This window comes from Emiliania huxleyi (genome assembly GCF_000372725.1).
Source record: "Emiliania huxleyi CCMP1516 unplaced genomic scaffold EMIHUscaffold_115, whole genome shotgun sequence".
NCBI classification, from domain to species: domain Eukaryota; phylum Haptophyta; order Isochrysidales; family Noelaerhabdaceae; genus Emiliania; species Emiliania huxleyi.
In genome coordinates this window covers 263,840-287,229 of record NW_005201493.1, presented here as the reverse complement: position 1 = coordinate 287,229, position 23,390 = coordinate 263,840, and the positions used below count along the sequence as shown (strand labels likewise).

Below are 23,390 nucleotides of genomic sequence, written 5' to 3'. Positions count from 1 at the left end.
AAGGCCTCGAAATGTTCTTAAGGGATACCGTGGGGAAAATCCAGCGGTGGAATATCCAGGGATTTTCTGCTCCATATAGCCTACCTTGCTCCCGGAGACTGTCGATATCTCAAAAAATACTCCCGGCGGAGGGCGGCGGGGCGGAGGGGTGTGCAGCGGTGGTCTGTCGCGAGAGCGAGGGCTGCGAGAGCACCGTCTTCCGCTCGCTGTTCCAGCGGTGGCACTGGGCGCGCGAGGCGAGTCTCGAGTGGGCTGTCGGCTCCCCGGCGGGGGGGCGGAGGGACGCGGAGGCGCGCGCGGCGCCCTCCTTGGAGGAGGAGATTGCGCGGATGCGAGAGCAGCGCGGCATGACGCGCGAGCAGGAGCCGGCTGAAGGGCCCGCTCCGGCGCCGCCCGTCGCCGTCGGCAGGAGCCGTTCTGGCGGGGCCCGGGCGGCGGTGGACCCGGGTTCAGAGATGGCACAACGTGTGGTACCCCACCCAGCCCGGTACCCAGAACCCAGCTGCGTGGAATAGGCTCGGAGATGCTGAACGTGTGGCTGCTGTCGGAGGGCCCCCCCGCGCTGCTCCCGGACAGCGAGCTGGGCATCTTCTTCTCGGGGAGCGCCTTCATGGTGCTCTACTCTTGCTCGCGTGGCGGCGTGCCGCACTCGTCGCTCCACTTCTGGCGCGGCAGCGGCGCGCGGCAGTACCCTACCAACCCCGGTGCCCAAATCCAACTACACGAGCTAGGCGCGGCAGCGGCGTCCCCATCCGCCGCTTCCTCACCTGGCGCTTCCGGCTGCAGCCGCTGCTGCTGCAGCTCGGGCCGGCGGTTGTTCCGGAGATTCTCGAGGTATGGGGAGATCTGGGGAGATATGGGGAGATTCTCGAGGGGGGGGGCGAGCTGGAGACGCTCTCGGCGTGAACGGCGTCTCTTCACACCTCTCGCTGCGAACAGGAGGGCGACGAGCCGCCCAGCTTCGTCGAGCTCCTTGAGGGGCTGATCGTGCTGTCGGGCAGCCACCCCGGCGCGGGCTGCGTGGAGGAGGAGGACTACGCGCCCTTTGGGCAGGAGGAGTCGGCCGCAGACGACGACTCGCCCGCAGGCGGCGAGCCCGCGCGCGAGCACACCGGCGCTGCGGCGGCCTCCTCGCTCTCCGCGCTGCGCGGGTCGGTGCTGCTCCAGATCAAGCGGCGCGGCGGCAAGGCGGCGGCGACGGCGGCGACGGCGGCGGCGGCGGCGGCGGCGGCGGCGGCGGCGGTCTGCTGCGCGCGGCAGGTGCGTCCTAACCCCACATCTCCCCAGACCTCCCCACATCTCCCCACATCTCCCCACATCTCGCGGCAGGTGCGACCTAGCCCCGAATACCTCGACTCGGCGGACGTGTTTTTGCTCGTCGACGCGGCGGAGGCGACTAGAAGAAGCAGACGGCGCACTCTTGTCTCCCAACTAGCGCGCGAGAGGAGGCGTGCTCTGGGATCAGCCGCCCTCGGCTGTGCTCAGCTGTGTCTGCAGCAGTCTCGCACCCACGCGGTGCTCCGAATGCACGGCACACTCCCGCCCTTCCGCCCCGAGGTTGGCGTACCCCACTCCGCAGGCCGAGGCGGCGCTCTTTCAGTGGGAGGGCTCGCACAGCTCGCCAGAAGTGCGCGCCGCCGCGGCCGCCGTCGCGGAGCGATTCGCGGGCGCGCTTTCGGGCCGCGTGGAGGTGGTGGCGGAGGCGTCCGAGCCGGCCGAGTTTTGGCAGTCCTTGCTCGTCGGGGTTGGGCGGACATGTGCTTGTGACACGTCCGCGACACGTCCGCGAACGCACGTCTGCAGGCAGTCGCTGCTCGGCTTGGGCCGCGCGTCGCCGCTGCCCGAGGAGAAGGAGAGGGAGATCGCGCGGTCCGCCGAGATGCGGTCGCTGCAGGCGGGCCGCCGGCATGCGGCGGGGCAGCCCGTCCATGACACGTCCATGCACATGTCCGAGACGCGCCCTACAGGTCGCTCGAGCAGAGGCGGAGGCGGAGAGGATGACCACGGCACGTCCACGACATGTGCGAGACGCACCGTCCCGCAGGCGGGCCACCGGCCGTCGATGTGGCGGGTGTGGGCGCGCGGCCGCGGCTTCGAGCGCGTGCAGTGGCTGCACGGCCCGTGCGGCCGGCCGGAGCAGTGGATGCTGCAGCCCGAGGCGGTCTGCCTGGTCGACGGCGGCGCCTGCACCTTCGTGTGGGTCGGCGAGACCTCTCCTGGACCTCTCCCGGACCTTTCCTGGACAGTTCCTAGGCGCCTGCACATTCGTGTGGGTCGGCGAGACCTCTCCTGGACCTCTCCCGGACCTTTCCTGGACCTTTCCTAGGCGCCTGCACATTCGTGTGGGTCGGGCGCGACGCGTCGGAGGAGGACGAGGCGCTCGCCACCGCGCTCGCCTCCCGGTGCGGCTCGTCCCCTACCCCCCACGGCACCCGAACCCACCCTCCCCCTACCCCACGGTACCCGAACCCACCCTCCCCCTGCTCCACGGCACCCGAACCCACCCTCCCCCTCCCCCACGGCACCCGAACCCACCCTCCCCCTACCCCACGGTACCCGAACCCACCCAGGTACGGCCAGACCTTCGAGCCGGCGACGCGGCGGAGCGCGGTCCCCGCGGGCTCGGACGAAGTAGTGAGCTCGGCGAGGGAGGAGCCGTTAGGCGATGCAGCTGAGCCACGCCCTTGCGGGTTCAGAGCCGGACGAGCTGCGGCGGTGGGTTCACCTAGAAGCGGAAGACGTGTTCGTGTACCCCATATCTCCCCGTACCTCCCCGTATCTCCCCATGTCTCGGGTCCTAGAAGCGGAATACATGTTCTTGTACCCCAGCCAGCACTCGAGAGGACGCGTACTCCGCGGCATTCGACCGCATTCCGCTGTCTTCGGCTGTGTTCGCACCCCTCGTCTCCACGCGGTGCTCTGAGCAGACTGCACAATACCTCACGCCTCCACGTGCGCGTGCTCTCTACGCAAGGCTCTTTCACGGCTGGACGGTGGCACGCGGGCGCGACGACACGCGGCAGCTCGACGACCTCGAGGATGCGCGCGACGCGCTGCAGCAGGGCTCCGGCCTGATTGGGCGCGCCCCGCGCTGCACGGGGGCGCGTGCCAGGCCGCGGCGTCGAGAGAGAATGACTCGCTTGCTTGTTCCGCGGTCCTCAGGCGCGTGCTGCGCGAGGGCGCGTGGCCCGCGTCGCGCGGCGGCGCCGCCTCGCAGCGGGGCGCCGCCTCGCAGCGGGGCGCGGCCGACGCGGAGCTGCCTGCCGGAGGGCTCGTCCTGTACACTACGACGTGCGGCGCGCTCTACGCGGCGTGCGCCCGCTCACGACGCGCGCGGCTGCTGCTGCAGGCGCGGGTCGGCGCCGAGCGGGGTTCGGAAGCCCGCCGCCGCTGATCAGTGAGCCCGACACTCTCGCCGTCCCCACTCTCCAGGCGATCGGCGTCGCCTTTTCCGAGGTGGACCTCGCCCGCGAAGGGCCGCGCGGCGTGCACGCGCTGCGGCGGCTGCTGGCGGCGGCGGGCGCGAGCGGGTCGCTGAGCAAGCTGCTGCCGGTGGCGGTGCTCGACGGGCGGGTGCTGGGCGAGGCCGGCGAGCCGGGTGGCGGCGCGCGCAACCTGATCGATCTGCACGACGGCGGCGAGCTGCGGCCGCTGCTGCGCGACTTGCCCTCGCCGAGGCCCGAGCCACGCACCCTGACCCGAACCATACCCCGAACCCCAACCCCCCCGGCCCTAGCCCTAACCTTGCCACCCCAACCCGAACCACAGCCCGAACCAGAACCCCCCCGGCCCTAGCCCCAACCCCTAACCTAACCCGAACCACCGCCCGAACCTACCCCGGCGCCTAGCCCCAACCCCTAACCTAACCCGAACCACCGCCCGAACCTACCCCGGCGCCTAGCCCCAACCCCTAACCTAACCCTAGGCCCGAGCCGCAGCTGTCCGGCGCGGTGAGCGTGCGGGACCTGCCGCCGGACGAGTGCTTGCACGCGGGCTGGCTGCGCAAGGAGGGCGACCTCTTCACGCCCAGGAAGCGGCGGTGGGCCGTCGTGCAGCCGCGGCAGCTGCTGCTCTTCAAGTCGCCGCTGCCCGTCGAGAAGGCGGAGCTCATCGTCGAGCTCGGCCGCTCGTCGACCCGGACGCTGCCCGGCTACCACTTCGAGGTGACCACGCCGCAGCACACCCACCTCTTCCGCGTCGACTGGCCGAGCACGGCGCCGGAGGAGGGCGGCGCGGGCGGCCAGGAGGCGGCGGGAGGCGGCGGCGGCGGCGCGGCAGACGAGCCAGCGAGGAGCGAGGGCGTGGATTTGGCGAAGTGGGTGGCTGCGCTGCAGCGGGCGAGGTCCTATAGCTAGCTAAGTAGAATGTTTTGTCCATTGATTTCAAAACAGATTAGAGACGCGGAGGCGTGGAAACACCAGTTGGGTGGCGCGCGACCCCACAGCACACACATATGTGCGTATCTCCCCCGTACACCAAGCCTTACCGAGATACTCCTCTCAAAAAGATTGTTTCCGCAGCCTCGAGTCCGCACCATCACCAGGCTGCGGCGCTGCGCAGGCCGCAGCCAGCCCCGCCGCAGCTCGAGAACGGCAAGCTGCATGTCGAAATGAATTTTTCGCGAGGGGGTCCCCTTTAGAGAAATGGGGATTCGGCCATTTGTTGAGTGCGAGGACTCTGAGTCTGAGATTTCAAAGAGAATTTCACAACACAAACAGACAAAACACCCTCCGCTCTCTCACAGACTGCAACACCCATATACAACCTCCACACAAACCCGAGAGGCGAGACGGTGATGGGAAGCGTCTCGTACTCTACGGTGGTCTCAGGCCAGAGGCCACAGGCCCAGTGAGGTAGTGCATCTAACTGTGTATGCTATCCCGGATCCTGCGGATGGCCTCACTCAAGTAAGTCGCGATGAACCACTGCTTGAGACCTTGGCTGATGACCCGCCGTTATTTCGATGCAGGCCAGGCACCGGGCACCGCCTCAGATCACATCGACGGGTAGCTCAACATGAAAACGCCAAGGGCGGAACACACCAGTGAGGGAGGGCGAGACGATCGAGGGGTCCCGTACCACGCGGAATCGGCCCTATCCAGTGCTCAAGTGCTCAAGGGCGGGTATCGATGGACCCGCCGTGCGGATGAACGGCCGAGTGCGGCCGACGGAGGCGAGAGAGTCCAGAGAAAGAGCCCCTCGCGTCGATGCAGACTGATGGCGACTCGCCCGTCACTGTGGTGGAGGCTGACGGCGAACCGCCCGCCACTGTGGTGGAGGTCCTCGCTGTCGAGGAGGAGCTCACACCGGCAGGCATTGTGGAAGAGCTCGCACCGGCAGTCGCCGTGGATGTGCTCGGCAGCAGCGAGGCCGTATCGGCAGCCACGAGCGACGCTTGCGTGTGCTCCGAGTGCAACAAGGTGCACCCGCAGTCTAACTTTTCGAGAAACCAGTGGAGGAAGCCGGTGGAACAGAGGCGGTGCAAGGCCTGTGTTGAGGAATCCTTGCCAAAGCCGAAACCCAGTAAGGTCGAAGTGCAACGCATGGCTCGCGAGGAGGAAGCGAGGAGGAAGCTAGAGGACAGTCAGGACTGCCAGGAGCTGGAGAGCGGATGCTACTCGGTGCCACCGCCGTGCTGCTGCCTCGTATGCTTTTGGTTGCAATTCGACGAGAGCAAAACCCGATTCATCCTAGGCCCAGGGAACCAATGCATCTTCCCCTGGCCCTTTCCTTGCTGTATCTACAGGTACGTTCGGCCAGCCGCGAGGCACCTGCCGGCAGGTGCTGTGCGGAGTTTTCCGCTGGAGTTTTCCGCTGGCCCGTTCGGCGAAGATTGTTGCGGCAGAGTCTATGATGATGGTTGCTGCGGTCCACTCACATGCGACGATGCATGGCTCTGCGGCGGTTTTTGCCCATATATTTGCAATTTCACAGATAAGTTCATCTTCCGCTCCAACACCACCTTCTCAAGAACCATACCGGCCTCGAGTCGGTCGGCCTTGGATTCCGAAAGGGAAGCCGCACTTCGTAGGTCGGCCGAACTACGTTGGCAAAACTTCCGCGAAGGTGGAGATCTGAACATTCAGATCCACACCGCGGAAACTCAACAAAGTTACGCCAAGTGGTCGATGAAATGGCCGCCCTACGATGGTCCCGCCTTTGCATGTATTTGATGTGCATTGCTGCATTCCACATGCCGAGACGCGAAACAATGGAGATCGAATGAGCGCTTAATTGCGTGTCGACTTGACTAGAAAGGGAGGGGGGTGATTTTGGGTGTGTTGTCAGGTGAAGAGAAAAAGGAATCCCGTGGGGAGATTCCCAATAACTAACGTGCGCAGTGGCATTGCGGCGGAGCGCGAGGACAGGCGGCGTCGATCGGATCGCGTCGCGCCGGCGGGGGTGGTGACCAGGTGACCGAGCGGGCAATGGCTCCGCTGGCCGGCGCGGGGTCGCGCCAGCGGGGAACAGGTAAGTCAGGCGGCATCGACGATGAACGGTCACGAAACCCCCCCCCCCCCACTGAAAGACCCCCGGTCAGTTGACGACCCCCTCCCAGACGAAAATTCAAAAAATCAGAAATCAAAAATGAAAAAGTTAGCTGGCTCGCGCGTGCAGCTTTTGTGCAACCCCCCCCCCCCGCCCCCCCCCCCCCCAAACCCAAAGCCAGCCCGGGCCCGAAATAGCTTCACACACTGTGTGCGGGGTCATTTTTCGGCTATCTCCCGTCAAAAACTGCAACGCGGGCCCCGTTTGCGCCCCCACTTGCGCCGCGCCCCCGCGCCCCCGCCGCCCGCCACACGGCCCGGGCGAGCGGCGCAACGCTTGGGCGTTGTCGGTGGAGTGCTCGCCCACAGCCCCGACCCGCCCCCCACCCTCAGGCCGCCCTCGTATGGCCAAGGCGAGCACACACGCACCGGGGGGCGAGAGAGCGGGGCTGTTGCGGATGGAGGTCGCGTTGTTTCGACTGTGTGCTGCGGTCTGACTGTGTGTGTTTTCCTGTGAAGATCGTACGGCTCTCTCTCTAGTGTCTCTAGACATGAGAGCTACACATGTACGGCTTTACAGAGCTCTGTGCGCGTATGTGTTAAAAAAGAACACACACACACACACACACGCGCGCGCACAGTCCGCGCGGCCTGTGTGTGGAGATGCATCTGCGCTGCACCCGCGGCGCGCGCATCGTTCACGTAGTATCGTCACCCTCGGGACGGCAGACACAACAGTCACAGTCAAAGGGGTGGACTCGCATGATCTTTGGCGCCCCTCCGGGGATGGTGGGCGCCCCACTCCCCTTCGAGATTTGTCGGTACACAAATGTGACAATTGTGTCCACCGGAAATCGCAGCTGCAGGTCCTCGAGGAGCGTCCGCTGCTTCAGAGCCTCGGGCGACGGCCGCTCGACGCTCAGCTCAAACTCGATGGACGGGCTGGCGTTCGGCGCGTTGAGCGCGCGCACCAGCACGGTCGGCAAGTTGCCGGTGGTGTGCGCGTTTTTGTGGCCCACGATCACAGCCTCAGCGTCGAGCCACTGCTTTACCTTGAGCACGTTGCGGCCTGCCAAGGCGGGAGGCTGCGCGGGTATGCGAGGAGAAGAGGACGGCGAGAGAAGGAGTGGGAGAGAGGAGAAGAGGGCGAGAGGAAGAGAGAAGAGGGGGGGAGAGACGGCAAGAGGGGATTCGGTGCTGCGCGCCATGGCGGCCCGCACGCCACCAGGCCTCGTCGCGCCGCAGCACGAGCCCCTCGCCGCGTTTGGCAATCACGCGCTGCAGCAGCGCGTCCTTGGCCGTCGCGTCCGCCACTCGCACTGCCGGCGCAACGACGATGCGCCCGTCCGGCGGCCCAACGGCGGCGAGCGCGCGGCGTGCCGCCTCCAGCCGCTGCATGTAGGGCCCGGCCACTTGCGGTGCGTCAAAGACGACGTACGTTAGGCTGTGCCAGGCCATCTCGTGCAAACGCCTCCCCAACCCCTTGGTGCCCTGCAGAGACCCGACCGCGGAGAACCGGCACCGGCCCGCCCACAGCTCGCCGTCGAGGTGCTCCTCCGGCAGCAGCGCTTTGAAGGAGTCCGGGGGCTGAAAATGGCCCTGGCCGTTGCGACCGGTGAAGCCACGCTTGTGACCTTCCCATCGCATGCGCACACCGTCGAACTTCTCGGTGGCTATCCACACTTCCTCTGCGAGCCGCTCGTCGTCCTCCTCCTTCTCGTAGGTCTCTGCCAGCAGGCAGCGGTGCTTTGACGCGTTCATCTCGCGTGGGCCCCAACTCTGCTGGTGCTGGTGCGTCCGCGCTGCCTTGCCCTTCTTGGCCTTGGCCCTCGCCTCCTCCTTTGCGCGCTTGAGCTCCGGCGGTGGCGACGGCGGGTCGCGGACAAAGAAGGCGTCGGACGCGGGCGGTTCGCTGAGCGCACTCGGCCCTGCGAGGCCCTGCGCCGCCGCCGGCCCTCCGCCGCCGCCTCCGACCCATTGGCAAAGGTTGCAACTCGGGCGCGTCGGACTCGCCCCACCTGGCTCGGGTCCCACAGACGCCTCGGGCGAGGCGGGCTCGCGCGCCGCAGCCACCTACGGACGTGCCGTGGACGCGTCACGACATAGTCGAGAACTGAAGCAGACACCCTTTCGGGCAACCGTCACCGCGCTGGGGTGCAAGTTCTTGCGCAGCACGTCGGTCCGCGACCCGTCGGCGGAGAGGACCTTGGAGCACTGCCCGACCCAGTCCTTCGTCACGAGGCGCGGCCACTCGGCCTCCGGCAGCGCGGCCAGGCACGCCAGCTCGGAGGGGCGGCGGTCCGACTCGAGCGCCAAGTGCGTCGCCTCGCGCACGTCGCTTACGACCTCTCCGCCGCCGCGCCGCACCACCTCCTCCTGCAGCTCGCGCAGCTTGTCGCCGAGCCGCGCCGCCAGCAGCAGCCGCACGCCGCGGAAGATGGTCTCTTTCGCGCGCCGCTCCTCCGAGCCCCACTCTGGCTCCGGCTCTGCCGCCGCCTCCGCCTCTGCCGCCTCCACCTCCGCCTCCTCCATCGCCGCCGCGTCCGCCGCCGCCGCCTCTGCCGCCTCCGCCTTCGCCGTCGCCGTCGCGTCCGCCGCCGCCGCCGCCGCCGCCTCTGCCTCCGCTTCCTCCGAGTTCTCCGCCGCTGCCGTCGCCGCCACCGTCGCCGCCACCGCCCACGACTGCGCCGCCGCAGCGGGCTTCTCCGTCTCAGCCGCCGCCGCGTCGCCGCCGCCTCTGGACCAGAGCACAAGCGCTCCGCCTCGCTGCGGCTCTGCGGAAGGCGCAGCGGAGGCTCCGGCAGGAGCGGCAACGCAGTCGCCCGCTCGCTCAAGGCGCAGCGACCAGCCGCACCAGCCGTTGAGCTTCCTCTCCTCGCAGGCCGCGCGTGCACTGGCAGCGTTCGGCACGCTCACGAAGAGGAGCGGCGCGTCGGGCGCCTCGCCTGTGAGGCTGTACGGCGCGTTGCCTGCGCACGGCTCGACGAGCGTCCGCCGGTCGTGCTCGAGGCGTTTGCCGTTTAGCCATGTCGAATTCAGCGCGGAGAGGTGAGTCGCGTACACGCTGCCGTCGCCCTCTCGCTCGAGCCGGATGTGGTGCCTCGAAAGATGCGGGTTGGACGGCGCTCGCACGTCGCCTCCTTTGCCAATGACGACTGTCGGGCGGGAGAGCGGCACGGGACGGCGGCCGTGCATGGAGTTGTGCGGGACGAGCGAGCCCCAGTGCTCGGGCTGGCGGTCGCGCTTTGGCATCTGGCGCTCGGGCTCTGCGGACAGCTAGCTCGGAAGAGTGCAACAGTGGAGCGGCGAGGGCAGCTGGGCGGTGGCAGGCTGGGGCGGCGAGTGCCGAGCAGAATTTCTTTTGGATCGTCCCTTTTCTTTGGCACCATCGGCACACCTTTATCCGCGCCCTTGTCGTGCCAGTGTGCTGTGAGAGAGGCTTGTAAAATTCTTTTCCTTGCGATGTCCACCCCGCCGCGCCGCCGCTCGCGCCGCCTCGCCTCCTCCTCCACCGCCGCCCCCTCGCCAGACACGCCGCCGCCCACCCGCCTCCTCGACCTCCCCACGGAGCTCCTCGTGCGCGCCATCTCCCGCTGCAACCCTCCCGACATCGCTCGCGTCGCGGCCGTCTCGCTGCTCTTCCACGCCTCACTTGCGCTGGAGGGCATCCGCTTGTGGGCGCAAGAGCGCGCCTTCGAGCTGCCGGCGCTGCCCGAGGGCGAGAGCTGCGCCGTGCGTTGGCTGTGCTATTCGGCGCTGCTGTGCGAGTCCAACCCGCCGGCGAGGGCGGCCGCAGGCTGTTGGCACAGCCTCTTCATCGACGGCGAGGGGCGGCTCTCGTCGTGCGGCTCTGCGCCGGATCACGCCGCAGGCCTCCTTGGCCACGGCGAGGGCGTGACGCGGCTCAACACGCCGACCCGCCTCCCCTCCACGCTGGGCGGTGAGCGCGCCGTGAGCGTGTCGGCTGGAGGATTCCAGTGTCTCGCCCTCACCAGCAGCGGCGCTGTTTGGAGCTGGGGCCAGGGAGGCTCGGGCGCGCTGGGCCACGGCGACCATGAGGTTCAGTGGCAGCCGACGAAGATCGAGGCCTTGGCGGGCCAGCGCGTCGTCGCTGTCTCTTCTGGACGCGAGCACAGCCTCGCCCTCACCGGTGACGGAGACGTCTGGAGCTGGGGCCATGGAGGGCGAGGCCGGTTGGGCCACGGCAACCAGCACATCCAGCTGCTGCCGAAGGAGATCGAGACCTTCGCAGGGCAGCGGGCCATCGCACTCTCGGCTGGAACGCGCCACAGCCTCGCCCTCACCGCCGACGGCGCCGTCTGGAGCTGGGGCCTTGGCGAAGACAGCCAGCTGGGCCACGGCGACACGCAGCTACATCTGCTGCCAAAGAAGATCGCGACCTTGGCTGACCAGCGTGTCGTCGCTGTGTCGGCTGGAGAGGTGCACAACCTCGCCCTCACCACCGACGGCAGCGTTTGGAGCTGGGGCGATGGAGCCTTTGGCAGGCTTGGCCACGGCGACACGCAGGACCAGCCGCTGCCCAAGAAGGTCGAGGCTTTTGCTGACCAGCGCGTCGTCGCTGTGTCGGCGGGATACTTCCACAGCCTCGCCATCACCGCCGACGGAGCCGTCTGGAGCTGGGGCAATGGAGGCTGGGGCCAGCTGGGCCACGGCGACGAGCAGCAGAACCAGTTGCTGCCCAAGAAGATCGAGGCCTTTGCTACCCAGCGCGTCATCGCCGTGTCGGCTGGAGGCTGCCACAGCCTCGCGCTCACCGCCGACGGCGCCTTCTTCTCGTGGGGTCAGGGCCGCCACGGCTGCCTAGGCCACGGAGAGGACCTGTCGAACCAGCTGCTGCCCAAGAAGGTCGAGGCGTGGGCGCCGGGGTAGTGAGCAGGGAGGCGAGGAGCGCAGGAGCCGAGGTTACTGACGTTGCTGCTGTTACACCTAGCGGTCCACATCACGGGTACGGGCACTCCCCCTCAAACTCCACCGTGCTAGTACGACGCGACAGTGTATACTTCCAACAACAGTCGACCGCCGACCGGCCCTCTCCGACTCCCCCCCCAGCCCCACGGCCACGCGCGGGCCTGCGTATTCTTGATTCGCACAAGCCAAGGCGATCGTTCTAATGTGAACGTACCGTACAAAAAACTCGTCTTGGACGGGGCTAAACTCCAATTACCTTTCGGGCCACACGACACGAGGCCCCCCGTATCTACAGTTCCGCAGGCGCCTACAGTTTCGCCTACTCATCATTCCCCGAGATGACCCGAGATTGGCCGAGATGACCCGAGATTACTGAGGCTGTGTCAGCTGCGAAGGCTGGCGACTGGAGCAAGTTGGAGGAACCGGAGGTGCGAAAGCAAGCGGACGCATACCGGCTCTACCTGGTCGAGTACCCGAAAGTGCTTGCAGGGCGGGAAAGCCTCAGCACGCCTCATCCACCATTGATAAGTATGCCTGGCAAGGGAATTGCCCCAAACCTTGTCTTTGTTCTGTGCGCTGTCTCATTTGTGGCGGCACCTAGGCTCTGAGTGTAGTGTGGAGTGGGGGTAGGGGAGGTGAGGTCATGTGTGGTTAATGACAGACCGGAATGGTCGGGATGACCGGGCGGGATGGCCGGGATGTCCGTTCTACTTCTGATTTCTTTCTTCGCTTTATTCATAAGGAGTGATTAGCCCAAGAGTCCCGCTTTATTCATAAGGAGTGCGGTGTTTGGAATATATACTCGTACTAAGATTTGGCTAGGGCTGCAGAAGCAGCGCATCTCAGTCGTTCTTAACACAGAGTTACTACACACGACCACAGAGACGTGTATGCGTCACGCATACAGTTCAGCGGATTGGAATCGCGCTCCGGTTGTGGCAAGCCAGTCCACGAACAGTTAGACGTTGGACCTGCGGCCGGTGGCCGCAGGGTGCCGGCGGCGGCGCTGAGCTAGCTAGCTGGCCGGTGGACGCTCGCCCCACCAGCACAACCGCGCGGCGCCGGCGCGCTGCATGTCGATGCTCCCAGAGAGGACAGACGCACCGTGGAGTAGAGGTCAGCGCCCGCCGGAGGGCTGCAACCGCCTCCGTCTCCGACCGGAACACGCGAGCGAATTGCTAACTCAACTCCTTCTCAGTCCGCCGCCGAATCACCTCTAGCTCAGCTTTTCTCTGCTCGTACTTTTCGATCATCGACCGCCTGTTTCTCGCCTCTTGGTCATCGCTTGTTGTAGATGGAACCAGCGGGGCATAGAGCTGATCGACCTCCTGCTCGATGGTGTCCCTCGCCAGCTCGAGCGCTTCCAGCCTCGACTGCTGCTTCATCTGCGCAAGGCTGCGCTGCTGGATCGCCGCGAGTTCCTGAGCGATTGGGGCGTGCATCAGCTGTTGTAGGCACAAAACCGCGTTGAGAAGGGCGGGAGCCCGACGCCTGATAGTCGAGCTCGCCGGCGGCCTCCGCAGCAGCAGCGACAAGACTCTCGTGCTGTGCGTGATCTTGCTGCAGCGACGCCACCTCTGCGGCCAGCCGAAGACCCGCCTGGGTGAGTGAAGAATGCGACGGCACCAACCTGGCAAACCTCTGCTCCGTCGCTTGCCGCGCCGTCTGGGCCGCCGCCAGATACTTGTAGGCGGCGTTTGTTCCCGACTGCGTTGCCGTGTCTTGCGCGGACGCTAACACGCAGAGCGCGAGGGCGGTGGCGGCACGCGCAGCAGACGACATGTAACATGCACATGGCATTTCCTCCGCGTGGGGGTGGACGTACGACGTCTCTGCGATGTGCCCCCCCTCTCCCCCCACCCAAGCCGTCGCGAGACCTCGCGGCCGCCGAGCCTGACATGCGTGGCGTGGGGGAGGATGGTGATTGATGCCCCCTAGACCCTCCCCAGGACAACCCGACACACACGACACAACACAGGCAGAAACATGCACCCATCCATGAGCTGAGGACCCAAGCCAGTGCTCAAGTGCTCAAGGCACGAGTCTTGTCGTCGGCCGTGTGGCCATGCGGCATCGACCCGCCAAATTTGGTCTGTTTCATGGACTTCCGTCGGACAGACAAAGGGCGTCTCTAGACGCTGCCGACATGTGCACAACGCAATCGGCTGGGAGACAATCGGCTGGGAGACAATCGGCAGGGAGGCTCTCTCCTCTTGCCGTGCTGCTGCTGCAAATCCTCTCGTGGTCTGAAGGTGACGACTGTGCTCAAGCGGCCCGTGACCCCCACCTCAAATTTCCGCATGGCGGCTCTGCCGATTTCCGTGGCCGCCACAGACAGCTGTACTGCTTCATATCCGCACCTGGCCTCGCGGTGAACGTAAAGACTGAGGACGCCAGCTTCAGGCTCGGGCACTTGGTGGTCGACGGGTCATTCATGACCGAAGCCCATCTGACGGGTATCGTCGGAGGGCACAAGCACAAGCATGCAGCGGTCTCCTTTTGGGCGAGTGAGTTGAACGACTTCAACACCGGCTGGAAGGTGATCAATGGCACCTGTGGAGGACGCCCCTTCACCTTTGGCCTCGGCGGACACAAGCTGTGCGACGAGCTCAACATCACCATGGGCTATTCGACGGCGCAGTGGAGAATACGTGGCTGGGTGGTCCGTGTCTCTGGAAGGCACGTATACGACCGAATCTCCGGACCAACTCATCGGCTGGACATTGGCTTCGGCGCAGATAGCTATGCAATGGCGGCGTCACCGCACGGTATTATAGGTCAAGCATTTGCGTCCGCGTCGCCGCGCGTTGGTCGGGTCGACGAATATCCATTTTCAGGCCGCTTTCGGACGGAGGCGATGGCTGAGGGTGCCATTGAAGGGGTTGCTGCGCAGTACGAAGTAGAGTCAGCATTTGCGACTCGCTTTGAGTTTTCTCGCTTTGAAGCCCTGAAGCCTCTTGGCCCGCCTCACCGCGCCTCCAAGCCTTGCAAGGGGGGAGTACCTAACAAACGCTGTGGGGGAGGTTCTCTGTTTCACGTGGGACGGCGTGCTGAGGCACATCGGCGCCGACGGTGGCGATGTCTACTCGACGGCGGCAGCGACCCGCGGGAGCGGGATCGACATGCGGTACAAAGGTGGAGCTGTCGAAATTTACGGCTACGACAGCCGAGCCGGTGGCACAGTACTCCGGTGGAAGTGGTCTTCGAGCATCTACGAGCCTGGGACGTACCGGGCATTTCATTCCTTCCTCCTCGGGCCCTGCTTGCTGCTTGACGCAGTGGCGCTGGAACGGCACGTCGTGTATGGATGGACGCCCTTCTTCGGAGACGACCCGACCACCACCATCAACTGCACTGCTGCCGATGCATGCAGTACTCCTGCGCCCGCGCCAGAGAACCTCCCCGAGTACGAAGCGGCACGGGCGCGCTCCGATGCAGACTATGCAATCCGTCTCGCACAGCGCCTGGTGGCCTCCACGGCTGCCTTTGGTATCACGAACATTCCAGGAGCGAGCACCGCCGTGGCTGCGCCACCCAGCACACCCACGCTGCCTCCGACGGTGCGCGCCTCACGTCCTTACCGAGCTCTAATCCTCTTCTACATGCGTGGAGGCTGCGACTCCTTCAACGTGCTCGTCCCGCACTCTGGCTGCGACGACAGAAATGTGGCGCAGCAGTACTTGGAGACGCGGGGTGTCGTCGCGCTAGACCCGGCTTCACTGCTCCAGATTGATGTCCCAGCGAGCAATAAACAGCCATGCACCAAGTTCGGTGTGCACCCTGAGCTACCCACGCTGCAGCAAACGTTTGCGGACGGCGAGGCGCTCTGGGTCGCCAACGTGGGTGGGATGGTGGAGCCGATGACGAAGCAGGAGTACCTGGACAAGGACCGGCAAATTCCCGCCGGGATCTTCGCTCACGACCTGATGCAGGGCGCCGCGGAATCGTTGCTGCCCCAGCATACCACGGGCGAGACTGGCATCCTGGGGCGCATCATCAAGGCGCTCTATGACCAGGCGGAGGCCGCAGGGACTGCGCCCGTCAAGGTGACTCCCTATTCCATCACAAGCTCGCGCGCGATGTTCCGCGGCAGTCCTGTCGAGCCCATCCTCCTCGACTCCAGCAAGGGGATGCTGACTTTTGGGGGATCACAGACCGCGGCCGACGCATACAATATCGAGGAGCGCGAGGCGACGATGCGCACGCTCAAGCGGCTGGCTGGAATGGAGACGGAGTCGTTGTATGCCACCAACTTCAACTCAGCAGTGCGACGGGCACTGGACGACTCTGAGGATATTGCAGCAAAGCTCGCAGATACCACCCTCACACAGAGCTGGCCGAGTGGCAGCCGCCTCATCGAGCAGCTGAAGCAGGTGTCGAAGGTCATATCGGCCCGAGAAGCGCTGAACGCAGAAGTGGACCTGTTCTACATCGCTATGGGCGGCTTCGACCATCACAGCGAGCTGCTATTGGCGATGCAAAAGGCATTTCGCGAGCACGTGGAGCCCGCTCTCTCCACCTTTGTCGCTGAGATGAAGGCGCAGGGCGTGTGGGAGAGTGTGGCCCTGCAGTCGATGTCTGAGTTTGGACGCACCTTGGACACAAACGGCGCCGGCACCGACCACGCGTGGGGCGGCAACCACTACCTGATGGGCGGCAGCGTGAACGGTGGGAACATTCGTGGCGCCTTCCCCGAGCTCAGGGTTGACGGGCCGCAGAGCCTTTCCTCCAATGCGCCCATGCTACCAACCTCGTCGTGGGAGGCGATCTGGAAGAACCTTGCCCAGTGGGTTGGCGTCGAGGACAGCCAGCTAGAGGCCGTCATGCCCAACCTGCGGAACTTCGGTAATGACAACCTGATCCCGTACGCAGACATGTTCCGTTCTTGAGTAGATTTGAGTGGAATGCAGGTGTAGCGACTGGAACTCGCATGTGTACGTACTTTTAGCTTAGGGACTTTCTAAAATTCTTTTTCACCAGGGCGTAAAAGACGCTGACCTGCCGTGAAGCTGCGGGGTCCCGCACCCCCCAGGGGCCAATATAAACATGTGTTGTATATGGAGGTCGAGGACGGCGAGAGCTGCACTGTGTGCATGAGCCACCTTTCGCACCGTTCGGAACCACCCATGCGGCCACGCGACGCTCTGCGAGCTGTGCGAAATCTCGCGAACGATTCAGTCACAGTTGAATTCTTTTTGAGAGTGCGAAATCATGACAATGAACCTGCTCCTCTTGGCGAGCGGCTTCACCCTCCCGTCCTTGCGGCGTGCATTTCCAGCTGTCGGGCCCTCGGATAGCTCGCTCGCTAGGCTTCCATCTCATCGCGTCTGCATGGCGGTCGACAAGACCAAGGAGGGCGAGTACCCGCACCCGCACGAGGACGACTACAAGTTCGGTGACATCACGCTGCGAGTGATCCGCGACATGACTGGAAACGCCGACTACCGGTTCGGCGACGGGTCCAAGGCGATCGCGTCCGCCACCACAGACGCCGCAGAGGCCGCAGCCGCAGCGGTCCTCGACGCAGGCGGCACCGCCGTCGAGGCTGGAGCGGCGGCCAAGAAGGTGCTGGACGATTCAGGGTACCAGGCGCGCGCGCTGCAGTCCTTCTCCGCTGCCCTCTCTCGCATCGCAACCACTCCAAAACTCCCGCCGCCTCAGTTTGGCGACCTGACCAAGGGCGCCATCAAGGGGTTTGAGGGCCAGGTGCGGTCCGCGACGGGCAACGAGGAATACAAATTCGGGAGCCGCCAAACTTCACTTGTTACCGCTCGCCCGTGACATGGTCCCGTAAGCGGTCGTCGCGTGTTATAGGGACATCTCCAAGACCTTGGCAAAGGGCCTGTTCGGCGCGCTCGAGAAGGGTGCGGCCGCGGCGAAGAAAAAGATCGACGACTCTCCCTGAGGGTAGAGGGAGCCGCAGCGCTGCCATCGGTCTACCCGTTCTCTGCGCGATCGTGTGTTTACTCTCTGGAGAGATGCTGTTTATTGTACTGGGCGCGCGGCGCACACGCGGCGCGCAGGTGCTCTCGTCGGACGTCGCGCGTCGTCATACCACCCCCCCCCTGCCACGAGCTCCCACCTCGATTTTGTCATCTATGTATCTCTAGACTCTACTCACAACTCTCAGAAAATAATGGACAGTACAAAAATTCTTGAAGACAGAGTCATGTAAGTCGAAAGCACTTCTTCCAGACCGCATCGAAGGCGAGCGGAGAGTCGGTAGTCTGGTCGACGTTGGCGGCGTCGATCCTCAAAGAGATGTTCACCGTCGCCTTGTGGACGGTGCACCACTGCACGAGTTGGTCGACGCTGACCGCGTTCGTCGTCGCGCGGTCCTGGAGGGTCATCGCGCCCGTCGCCGAGGGTCGTTTCGCAAAAGCGGGCAGCGGCACCTCGCTGCCGGTGACCTCCGTGCCCGGTGCGGGAGCCGCCTCGTCGTCTCGCCTACCGCGGACCAACCCAAGTCACGATTTGTCATGGGACGGTGCGAGCGAGGCCGGTAAATCCACACCGCGGGTTCCAGATGACAAATATGTCGCCCAGCTTGAGCGGCAAGGTGTACTACGCCCAAGAGCGGGTGGCGTCGGAGAGATATGTGCTCGGTTTGGGCAGAGTCCAGGTTTCCCACCATGGACGGCTGCCAGCATGGGAAAACGCTCGCCCAGGCCGAGGCTATCTGCGCGGCTGTCGACGCGCGGCTTTGCTCCGTCGATGAGCTCGCCACCGACTGCGCCAAGGGAACAGGATGCGGGCACGACTTCGGTCTCGTCTGGGCGGTAGACGTGCCACCGTCACCACCATCGCTGCCGCCGCCGGCCTTGCCACGACTGCCGTTGGCCGTGCTCGCCGTTGCCGGGTGTGGCGAGGCAATGTGCGTGCTAGCGGAGGCGCAAGGTAGCGTACGTTGCTGCAGCGACGACGATGGGAGGGGAGTCTCGGCGTGCCCTGTCGACCAGCCATATGGTGGCAATTCGCGAGCCGTTCGCGTCTCGGGGCTACCTGGCGTTTCAGGCGTCAACGATGCAACACTGCATGAAGCAGCACTGGCATGCGAGGCCCACGGGTACCGCCTGTGCGGCGTCGACGAGCTCAAGTCGAAGAGCCACGCGTGCAGCACCGGCTGCAACTACAACGACCCGACATACCTGATGTGGAGCGAGGAGGCTTGCGCGCCAGCAGAGCTACTGCTTGAAGACACGAAGGTCGCGGCCGACAGTGGCGCGCGCCTGTTCAAGAGGCCGGCGGCTAGCCTCGAGGAGTGCGCGACCTCGTGCTACAACAGGTCCGAATGTGGCTTCTTTGCCTACAAGCCGGATGGGAGGAACAACTGCATGGGCGGCCGTAGCGCGTCTGGGCACGCTCACCACCCCGGCTTCAACTTTTATAGACTACTTGCATAGCGCATGATTTTACGGCGTGTCGTACATTATTTCTTCGGTTCTGGGTATGGTACAACAAGTAATGAACCCGAATCGCGCCGCTCCGGCCTCCGCCTAGGAAGGGGCTCCGGCCGGCCGGGGCCCACCTCGGACTCGCGAGAGAGCGGAACGGCACATCGTCGCGATGCGACACCGCATGCTCACGCCCCGCACGCCTTCTTCCGCCCCTTCCCTTTGACCGGCAGCAAGATGCGCAGCAGCTGCGGCGGCGCCAGGTGCTCTTCGTCTCCGTCGTCGTACTGGACGAGGAAACCGTCCCGGGAGGAGTGCGACGCTACGGCGCCCTCGAAGCGGCCGAGGCCGGGGAAGTGCTTCGACACTCGCCGGCCGACGAGGTGCTGCGGCGCCGCGAGCGCCAGCTTGGCGAGTGCAGCCAGCGGCACGTCCTCCTCGTCGCCGTCAGAGTAGAGCACGCGGAAGAGCGAGGCGTGGTGCGAGACGACGGTGCCTGAGACCGGCGGAGGGCGGTCGAAGGCGGTAGCAGGCGGGAGAAGGCGGGAAGGCGGGAGAAGGCGGGAGAAGGCGGTCGAAGGCGGCCCCGAGAGGTGCCAAAAGAGCCGCGATCTCCCTACATCTCCCGCAGCTCTCCCCATATCTCCCGCGCCCGAGAAGGTGCCGTGGCGCGGGAAGAGCTTCCGGACGGCGAGGCCGACGAGCGCGGCGGGCGGAGGCACGTTGAAGGCGTCGGAGTCGGAGTCAAGCAGGCCGCCGCACAGGATGCCGCCGCCGCCGCCGCCGCGTGCGGCGTCTTGGCGTCGCTTGGCGCCGCGGGGCGGCGCGGAGATGGCGTGCGCCTGCGGCGGAGATGTGGGGAGATGTGGGGAGATATGGGGAGATACGGGAGATACGGGGAGACACAGGGAGATATGGGGAGATGTGGGGAGATGGGACGGTCTGCCAAGGTACCGCCTGCATTGTGACGTCTGTCAGCCACACGTTGCACCCAAACCTAATCAATAGTTCCTCGCGATTGGCGAACACCGCTCTTCTTGTTGATGGCCACGCGGTGCCGCCAGACTTGCGGTGCGGCGCGTCGACGGGGCGGGCGCAGTGCGCGACGCGCGGGTCGGCGGCGCCTAGAAAAAAGAAAAAAAACCCGGGCATCGGGCAGGAGGGAGCCCGCGCGGTGCGTCACGCACGAGTCGGCGCCGCTTTTTTCTTTTTTCTACAAGGAGGAGAGACGCGCGACTGCGTGTGCGGAAGGCGGCCGGGGAGTTGGCGGGGCGTTCGGGCGTGCGGCGCGCCGTCGGCGAACACGTTGCAAAAGACGAGGGCCGTGCCGCAGGCTGGTTGCACGGAGAGGTTGAGCTGTGGGGAGGGGAGGGGAGGGAAGGGAAGGGAAGGGAGGGCCGTGCCGCAGGCTGGTTGCACGGAGAGGTTGAGCTGTGGGGAGGGGAGGGGAGGGAAGGGAAGGGAAGGGAGGGCCGTGCCGCAGGCTGGTTGCACGGAGAGGTTGAGCTGTGGGGAGGGGAGGGGAGGGAAGGGAAGGGAAGGGAGGGCCGTGCCGCAGGCTGGTTGCACGGAGAGGTTGAGCTGTGGGGAGGGGAGGGGAGGGAAGGGAAGGGAAGGGAGGGCCGTGCCGCAGGCTGGTTGCACGGAGAGGTTGAGCTGTGGGGAGGGGAGGGGAGGGAAGGGAAGGGAAGGGAGGGCCGTGCCGCAGGCTGGTTGCACGGAGAGGTTGAGCTGTGGGGAGGGAAGGGAAGGGAAGGGAAGGGAAGGGAAGGGAAGGGAGGGCCGTGCCGCAGGCTGGTTGCACGGAGAGGTTGAGCTGTGGGGAGATGTGGGGAGATGTGGGGAGATGTGGGGAGATGTTGCACGGAGAGGTTGAGCTGTGGGGAGGGGAGGGGAGGGAAGGGAAGGGAAGGGGAGGTAGACATCTCCACACACCACACAAAGGTGGGGCAAGGGCCAGGGCAGTCCCTCGCATCTCCACGCCCGGACACACGGGCAGGAGCCGGCGCGGCATTCAGAGTGCAAGGCCCGGTGCGCGTGGGGGAGCGGACCTGTGGGAAGTCGGTGCAGCCGACGCCGCGCGGGAGCGAGTTGAGGTACACAAAGATGGTCACCAGCCGGCGGGCGCCAGGCCCGACCTCGACCTAAGGTGGGACGCCGCTCCGCATTCACAGCTAGAGGTGTGAAGAGACGCTGTTCACAGTGTGACCTCGACCTAAGGTGGGACGCCGCTCCGCATTCATCCCTGACCGCGTGATTGCCCGGCCTCGCGCCCCTCCTTGGGCGGACACCTGTTCACGGCTGGAGGTGTGAAGAGGCGCCGTTCACAGTTGTCAGGCGGTCGAGCCGGCCTCCTCCACCCGCATCCCGTCCAGCTGACTCGTGCCACCCTCCTGTACGCCGCTCTGCCGCGGCGACCGCCGCGAGCCGCTCGCGCGGGATCCCGCGCCGTCGCCACCCGCGCCGTCTCCGCCGCCGCCGCCTCCGCTGCCGCCGCTGCCGCCGCTGCCGCTACTGCCGCCGCTACCGCCGCTGCCGCCGCTACCGCCGCTGCCGCCTCCTCCACCGCCGCCTCCGCCGCCTTCGCTGCCGCTACCGCCTCCGCCGCCTCCGCCGCCTCCGCCGCCTCCGCCGCCTCCGCCGCCTCCGCCGCCTCCGCCGCCTCCGCCGCCTCCGCGTTCGGCGGCCTCGTCGTCCTCCATCGTCAGCACTCCGAGGTCGTGGTGGAGGTCGAAGCGGGCGCCCTCTGCGTATGAGACGACCTGAGATACGGGGAGATGTGGGGAGATGTGGGGAGGTGTGGGGAGATGTGGGGAGATGTGGGGAGATGTGGGGAGATGTGGGGAGATGTGGGGAGATGTGGGGAGATGTGGGGAGATATGGGGAGATATGGGGAGATGTGGGGAAGTCGGGGGAGATATGGGGAGATCGGGGAGATATGGCGAGATATGGCGAGATCGGGGGAGATACGTTGCAAGTGCAAGCAAGGCCCGGTGCGCGAAGGCACACATATACACCTCAAGCGCTTTTGCCCAGCAGAGCGAGAAGGGGAGAGCGCGCGTGTGCGCGTCTGTGTGAGTGTGTGGTGCGAGTGTGTGCGCGCGTGAGACGACCTGCAGCGGCTCGACGTGGTCCGGAGGCAAGCCGACCAAGTCGGTCGCGCGCGCCTGCTCGAAGGTTCCAAGAAGGTTCGGAGAAGGTTCCGGAAAAGTTGGCCCAGTCATATGCACAGTCGGACGCGCGCCTCGATCGCCCGGAGAGTGGCGTCCGCGCCCTTGGGGAGGATGAGGGAGAGCGACGTCCGCTCCGCCGTCAGGGCGTCGTTGCCCTCGACGTCGTCCGTGTGCGAGCGCTTGAAGGCGGCGCGCCGAGAGGTGATGAGGCGGTCGAGATGCTCGATCTCGCGCGGCGACACGAAGCGCTCGACCTTGTAGATATTGGGCGACGAGTGCAGCGGCACCAGCCGCCGCCCGCCGCCGCATGCACGCTCTTCGGCCGGCCCCGAGTGGAAGAGGCTGCGGATGCGCTCCGACTGGAGCTCGTCTCGCTTGGAGTACGTGCGCTGGCCATCCGGCAGGAACGCGTTGAGGCGGGAGACCTCTCGCTGAGAGATGGAGATCGGCATCGAGGCGCGTCTGAGGCGCACTGTCGACACACCGAGCCGCGAGTCGAGGCGCACGCCGCCTGTCGAAACCACCTGCGAGTACCCAGGCAAAACGCGGGAACAGTGCTCACGAAAAAGAATCTTACCGCAAACTCCCTCGCACAACACTGGGCACGGGACTGGCGCGCACTGGCACGAACACAGGTACACCACGGGAGCCGCCTAAGCGACTCCTGCGAGGGTGGCGAGGCACTTAGCTCCGTGCACCCGCCCACCCCCGCCACAGGCAAGCTCATTCACGACCTGCTCTGCGATGGCCGTGTGAAGAACGACTGAGATGCGCTGCTTCTGCAGCCCCAGCCAGCTCTTGGTGGTCCAAGTCACCTCATCGAGGTACTGGGCCCGCGTCAGCTTGTTCTGTAGCACGTCCGCCGCTCTCCGGAGGATCTCACGGACCCCCTTTCCGAACCCGCCGAACGATTCGAACAGCAGCAGCTGCACTTCGACGCCCTTGTCTTCCCTGGCGTAGCGATAGTCCCCGCCGTAGGACGGTATGCGGCGGTCGCCGCCCACCACCCTGCCCCCCCTGGTATGCCAGCGCCCAGTCCCTTGCCCTCTCTCGCCCTTGCTCTTCCTCTCCCCCTCCATGCCGCCCCCCCCGTACCCCTCCCCCTCCCCCCCCCCCTCCTCCTCTCCCCCCCCCTCTCCCTGCCCCCCACCTCCCTCTCCCTCCTCGCAGTAGGGCCCATGCCCCATGACCATGTTCCGGTAGAATGATTCAGTGTTGCCGAAAGCGACAAAAGCGCCCTTCCGACCGTGCTCCCCGCTGCTGCTGAGGGGACAGACGACCTTGACGTCTCCGCAATAGTGCGTGCCGTGCGAGCCAATGTTGTCCGCGTCCACGTCGGGTTGTTTGTTGTAACTCTGACCGAGGTGGGCTTTCGGCTCCATTCGCACAGCGGTGCCCCACGCGGC

The 23,390-nt window shown here is 65.7% G+C and overlaps 7 protein-coding genes across 7 annotated transcripts in view; 4 read left to right on the top strand and 3 right to left on the bottom strand.

The window, feature by feature from the left end:
* The window catches only part of EMIHUDRAFT_454582 (hypothetical protein), a gene marked incomplete at both ends in the record, with an annotated part of 8,316 nt that extends 3,961 nt beyond the window's left edge, over window positions 1-4,355 (top strand). Inside the window, 14 exons of the mRNA XM_005791169.1 lie at window positions 174-254; window positions 363-447; window positions 516-687; window positions 732-834; window positions 940-1,155; window positions 1,580-1,744; window positions 2,045-2,180; window positions 2,327-2,402; window positions 2,571-2,592; window positions 2,663-2,715; window positions 2,975-3,154; window positions 3,399-3,573; window positions 3,939-4,163; window positions 4,299-4,355. Coding sequence (XP_005791226.1) covers window positions 174-254; window positions 363-447; window positions 516-687; window positions 732-834; window positions 940-1,155; window positions 1,580-1,744; window positions 2,045-2,180; window positions 2,327-2,402; window positions 2,571-2,592; window positions 2,663-2,715; window positions 2,975-3,154; window positions 3,399-3,573; window positions 3,939-4,163; window positions 4,299-4,355 — 1,746 coding nt within the window. The remainder of the gene's footprint in view (window positions 1-173; window positions 255-362; window positions 448-515; window positions 688-731; window positions 835-939; window positions 1,156-1,579; window positions 1,745-2,044; window positions 2,181-2,326; window positions 2,403-2,570; window positions 2,593-2,662; window positions 2,716-2,974; window positions 3,155-3,398; window positions 3,574-3,938; window positions 4,164-4,298) is intronic.
* An 852-nt stretch (window positions 4,356-5,207) lies between these two features.
* Window positions 5,208-6,173, top strand: EMIHUDRAFT_224222 (hypothetical protein; the record flags this gene model as incomplete). The annotated part of the gene is made up of 2 exons (XM_005791168.1): window positions 5,208-5,746; window positions 6,032-6,173. 2 exons carry the CDS (start codon window positions 5,208-5,210, stop codon window positions 6,171-6,173), a joined length of 681 nt encoding a protein of 226 aa, XP_005791225.1.
* A 1,013-nt stretch (window positions 6,174-7,186) lies between these two features.
* Window positions 7,187-9,740, bottom strand: EMIHUDRAFT_109212 (hypothetical protein; the record flags this gene model as incomplete). The annotated part of the gene is made up of 3 exons (XM_005791167.1): window positions 7,187-7,557; window positions 7,709-8,561; window positions 8,634-9,740. The coding sequence occupies 3 exons, from the start codon at window positions 9,738-9,740 to the stop codon at window positions 7,187-7,189; spliced, it is 2,331 nt and encodes a 776-aa protein (XP_005791224.1).
* Window positions 9,741-12,595: 2,855 nt separating this feature from the next.
* Window positions 12,596-13,199, bottom strand: EMIHUDRAFT_224220 (hypothetical protein; the record flags this gene model as incomplete). Its single annotated transcript, XM_005791166.1, has 2 exons — window positions 12,596-12,908; window positions 13,057-13,199. The coding sequence occupies 2 exons, from the start codon at window positions 13,197-13,199 to the stop codon at window positions 12,596-12,598; spliced, it is 456 nt and encodes a 151-aa protein (XP_005791223.1).
* Window positions 13,200-13,851: 652 nt separating this feature from the next.
* EMIHUDRAFT_109211 (hypothetical protein) lies at window positions 13,852-16,306 on the top strand (the record flags this gene model as incomplete). Its single annotated transcript, XM_005791165.1, has 2 exons — window positions 13,852-14,321; window positions 14,410-16,306. The coding sequence occupies 2 exons, from the start codon at window positions 13,852-13,854 to the stop codon at window positions 16,304-16,306; spliced, it is 2,367 nt and encodes a 788-aa protein (XP_005791222.1).
* A 314-nt stretch (window positions 16,307-16,620) lies between these two features.
* Window positions 16,621-17,459, top strand: EMIHUDRAFT_440037 (hypothetical protein). The gene is made up of 3 exons (XM_005791164.1): window positions 16,621-17,006; window positions 17,079-17,194; window positions 17,232-17,459. Exons 1-3 carry the CDS (start codon window positions 16,629-16,631, stop codon window positions 17,320-17,322), a joined length of 585 nt encoding a protein of 194 aa, XP_005791221.1. The 5' UTR covers window positions 16,621-16,628; the 3' UTR covers window positions 17,323-17,459.
* Window positions 17,460-18,838: 1,379 nt separating this feature from the next.
* On the bottom strand, window positions 18,839-21,076 carry EMIHUDRAFT_361605 (hypothetical protein; the record flags this gene model as incomplete). Its single annotated transcript, XM_005791163.1, has 7 exons — window positions 18,839-19,307; window positions 19,464-19,653; window positions 19,769-19,808; window positions 19,878-19,935; window positions 20,104-20,167; window positions 20,863-20,977; window positions 21,049-21,076. Coding segments are annotated over 5 exons (505 nt in total), but the record flags the coding sequence as incomplete, so codon positions are not given.
* Window positions 21,077-23,390: the final 2,314 nt, after the last annotated feature.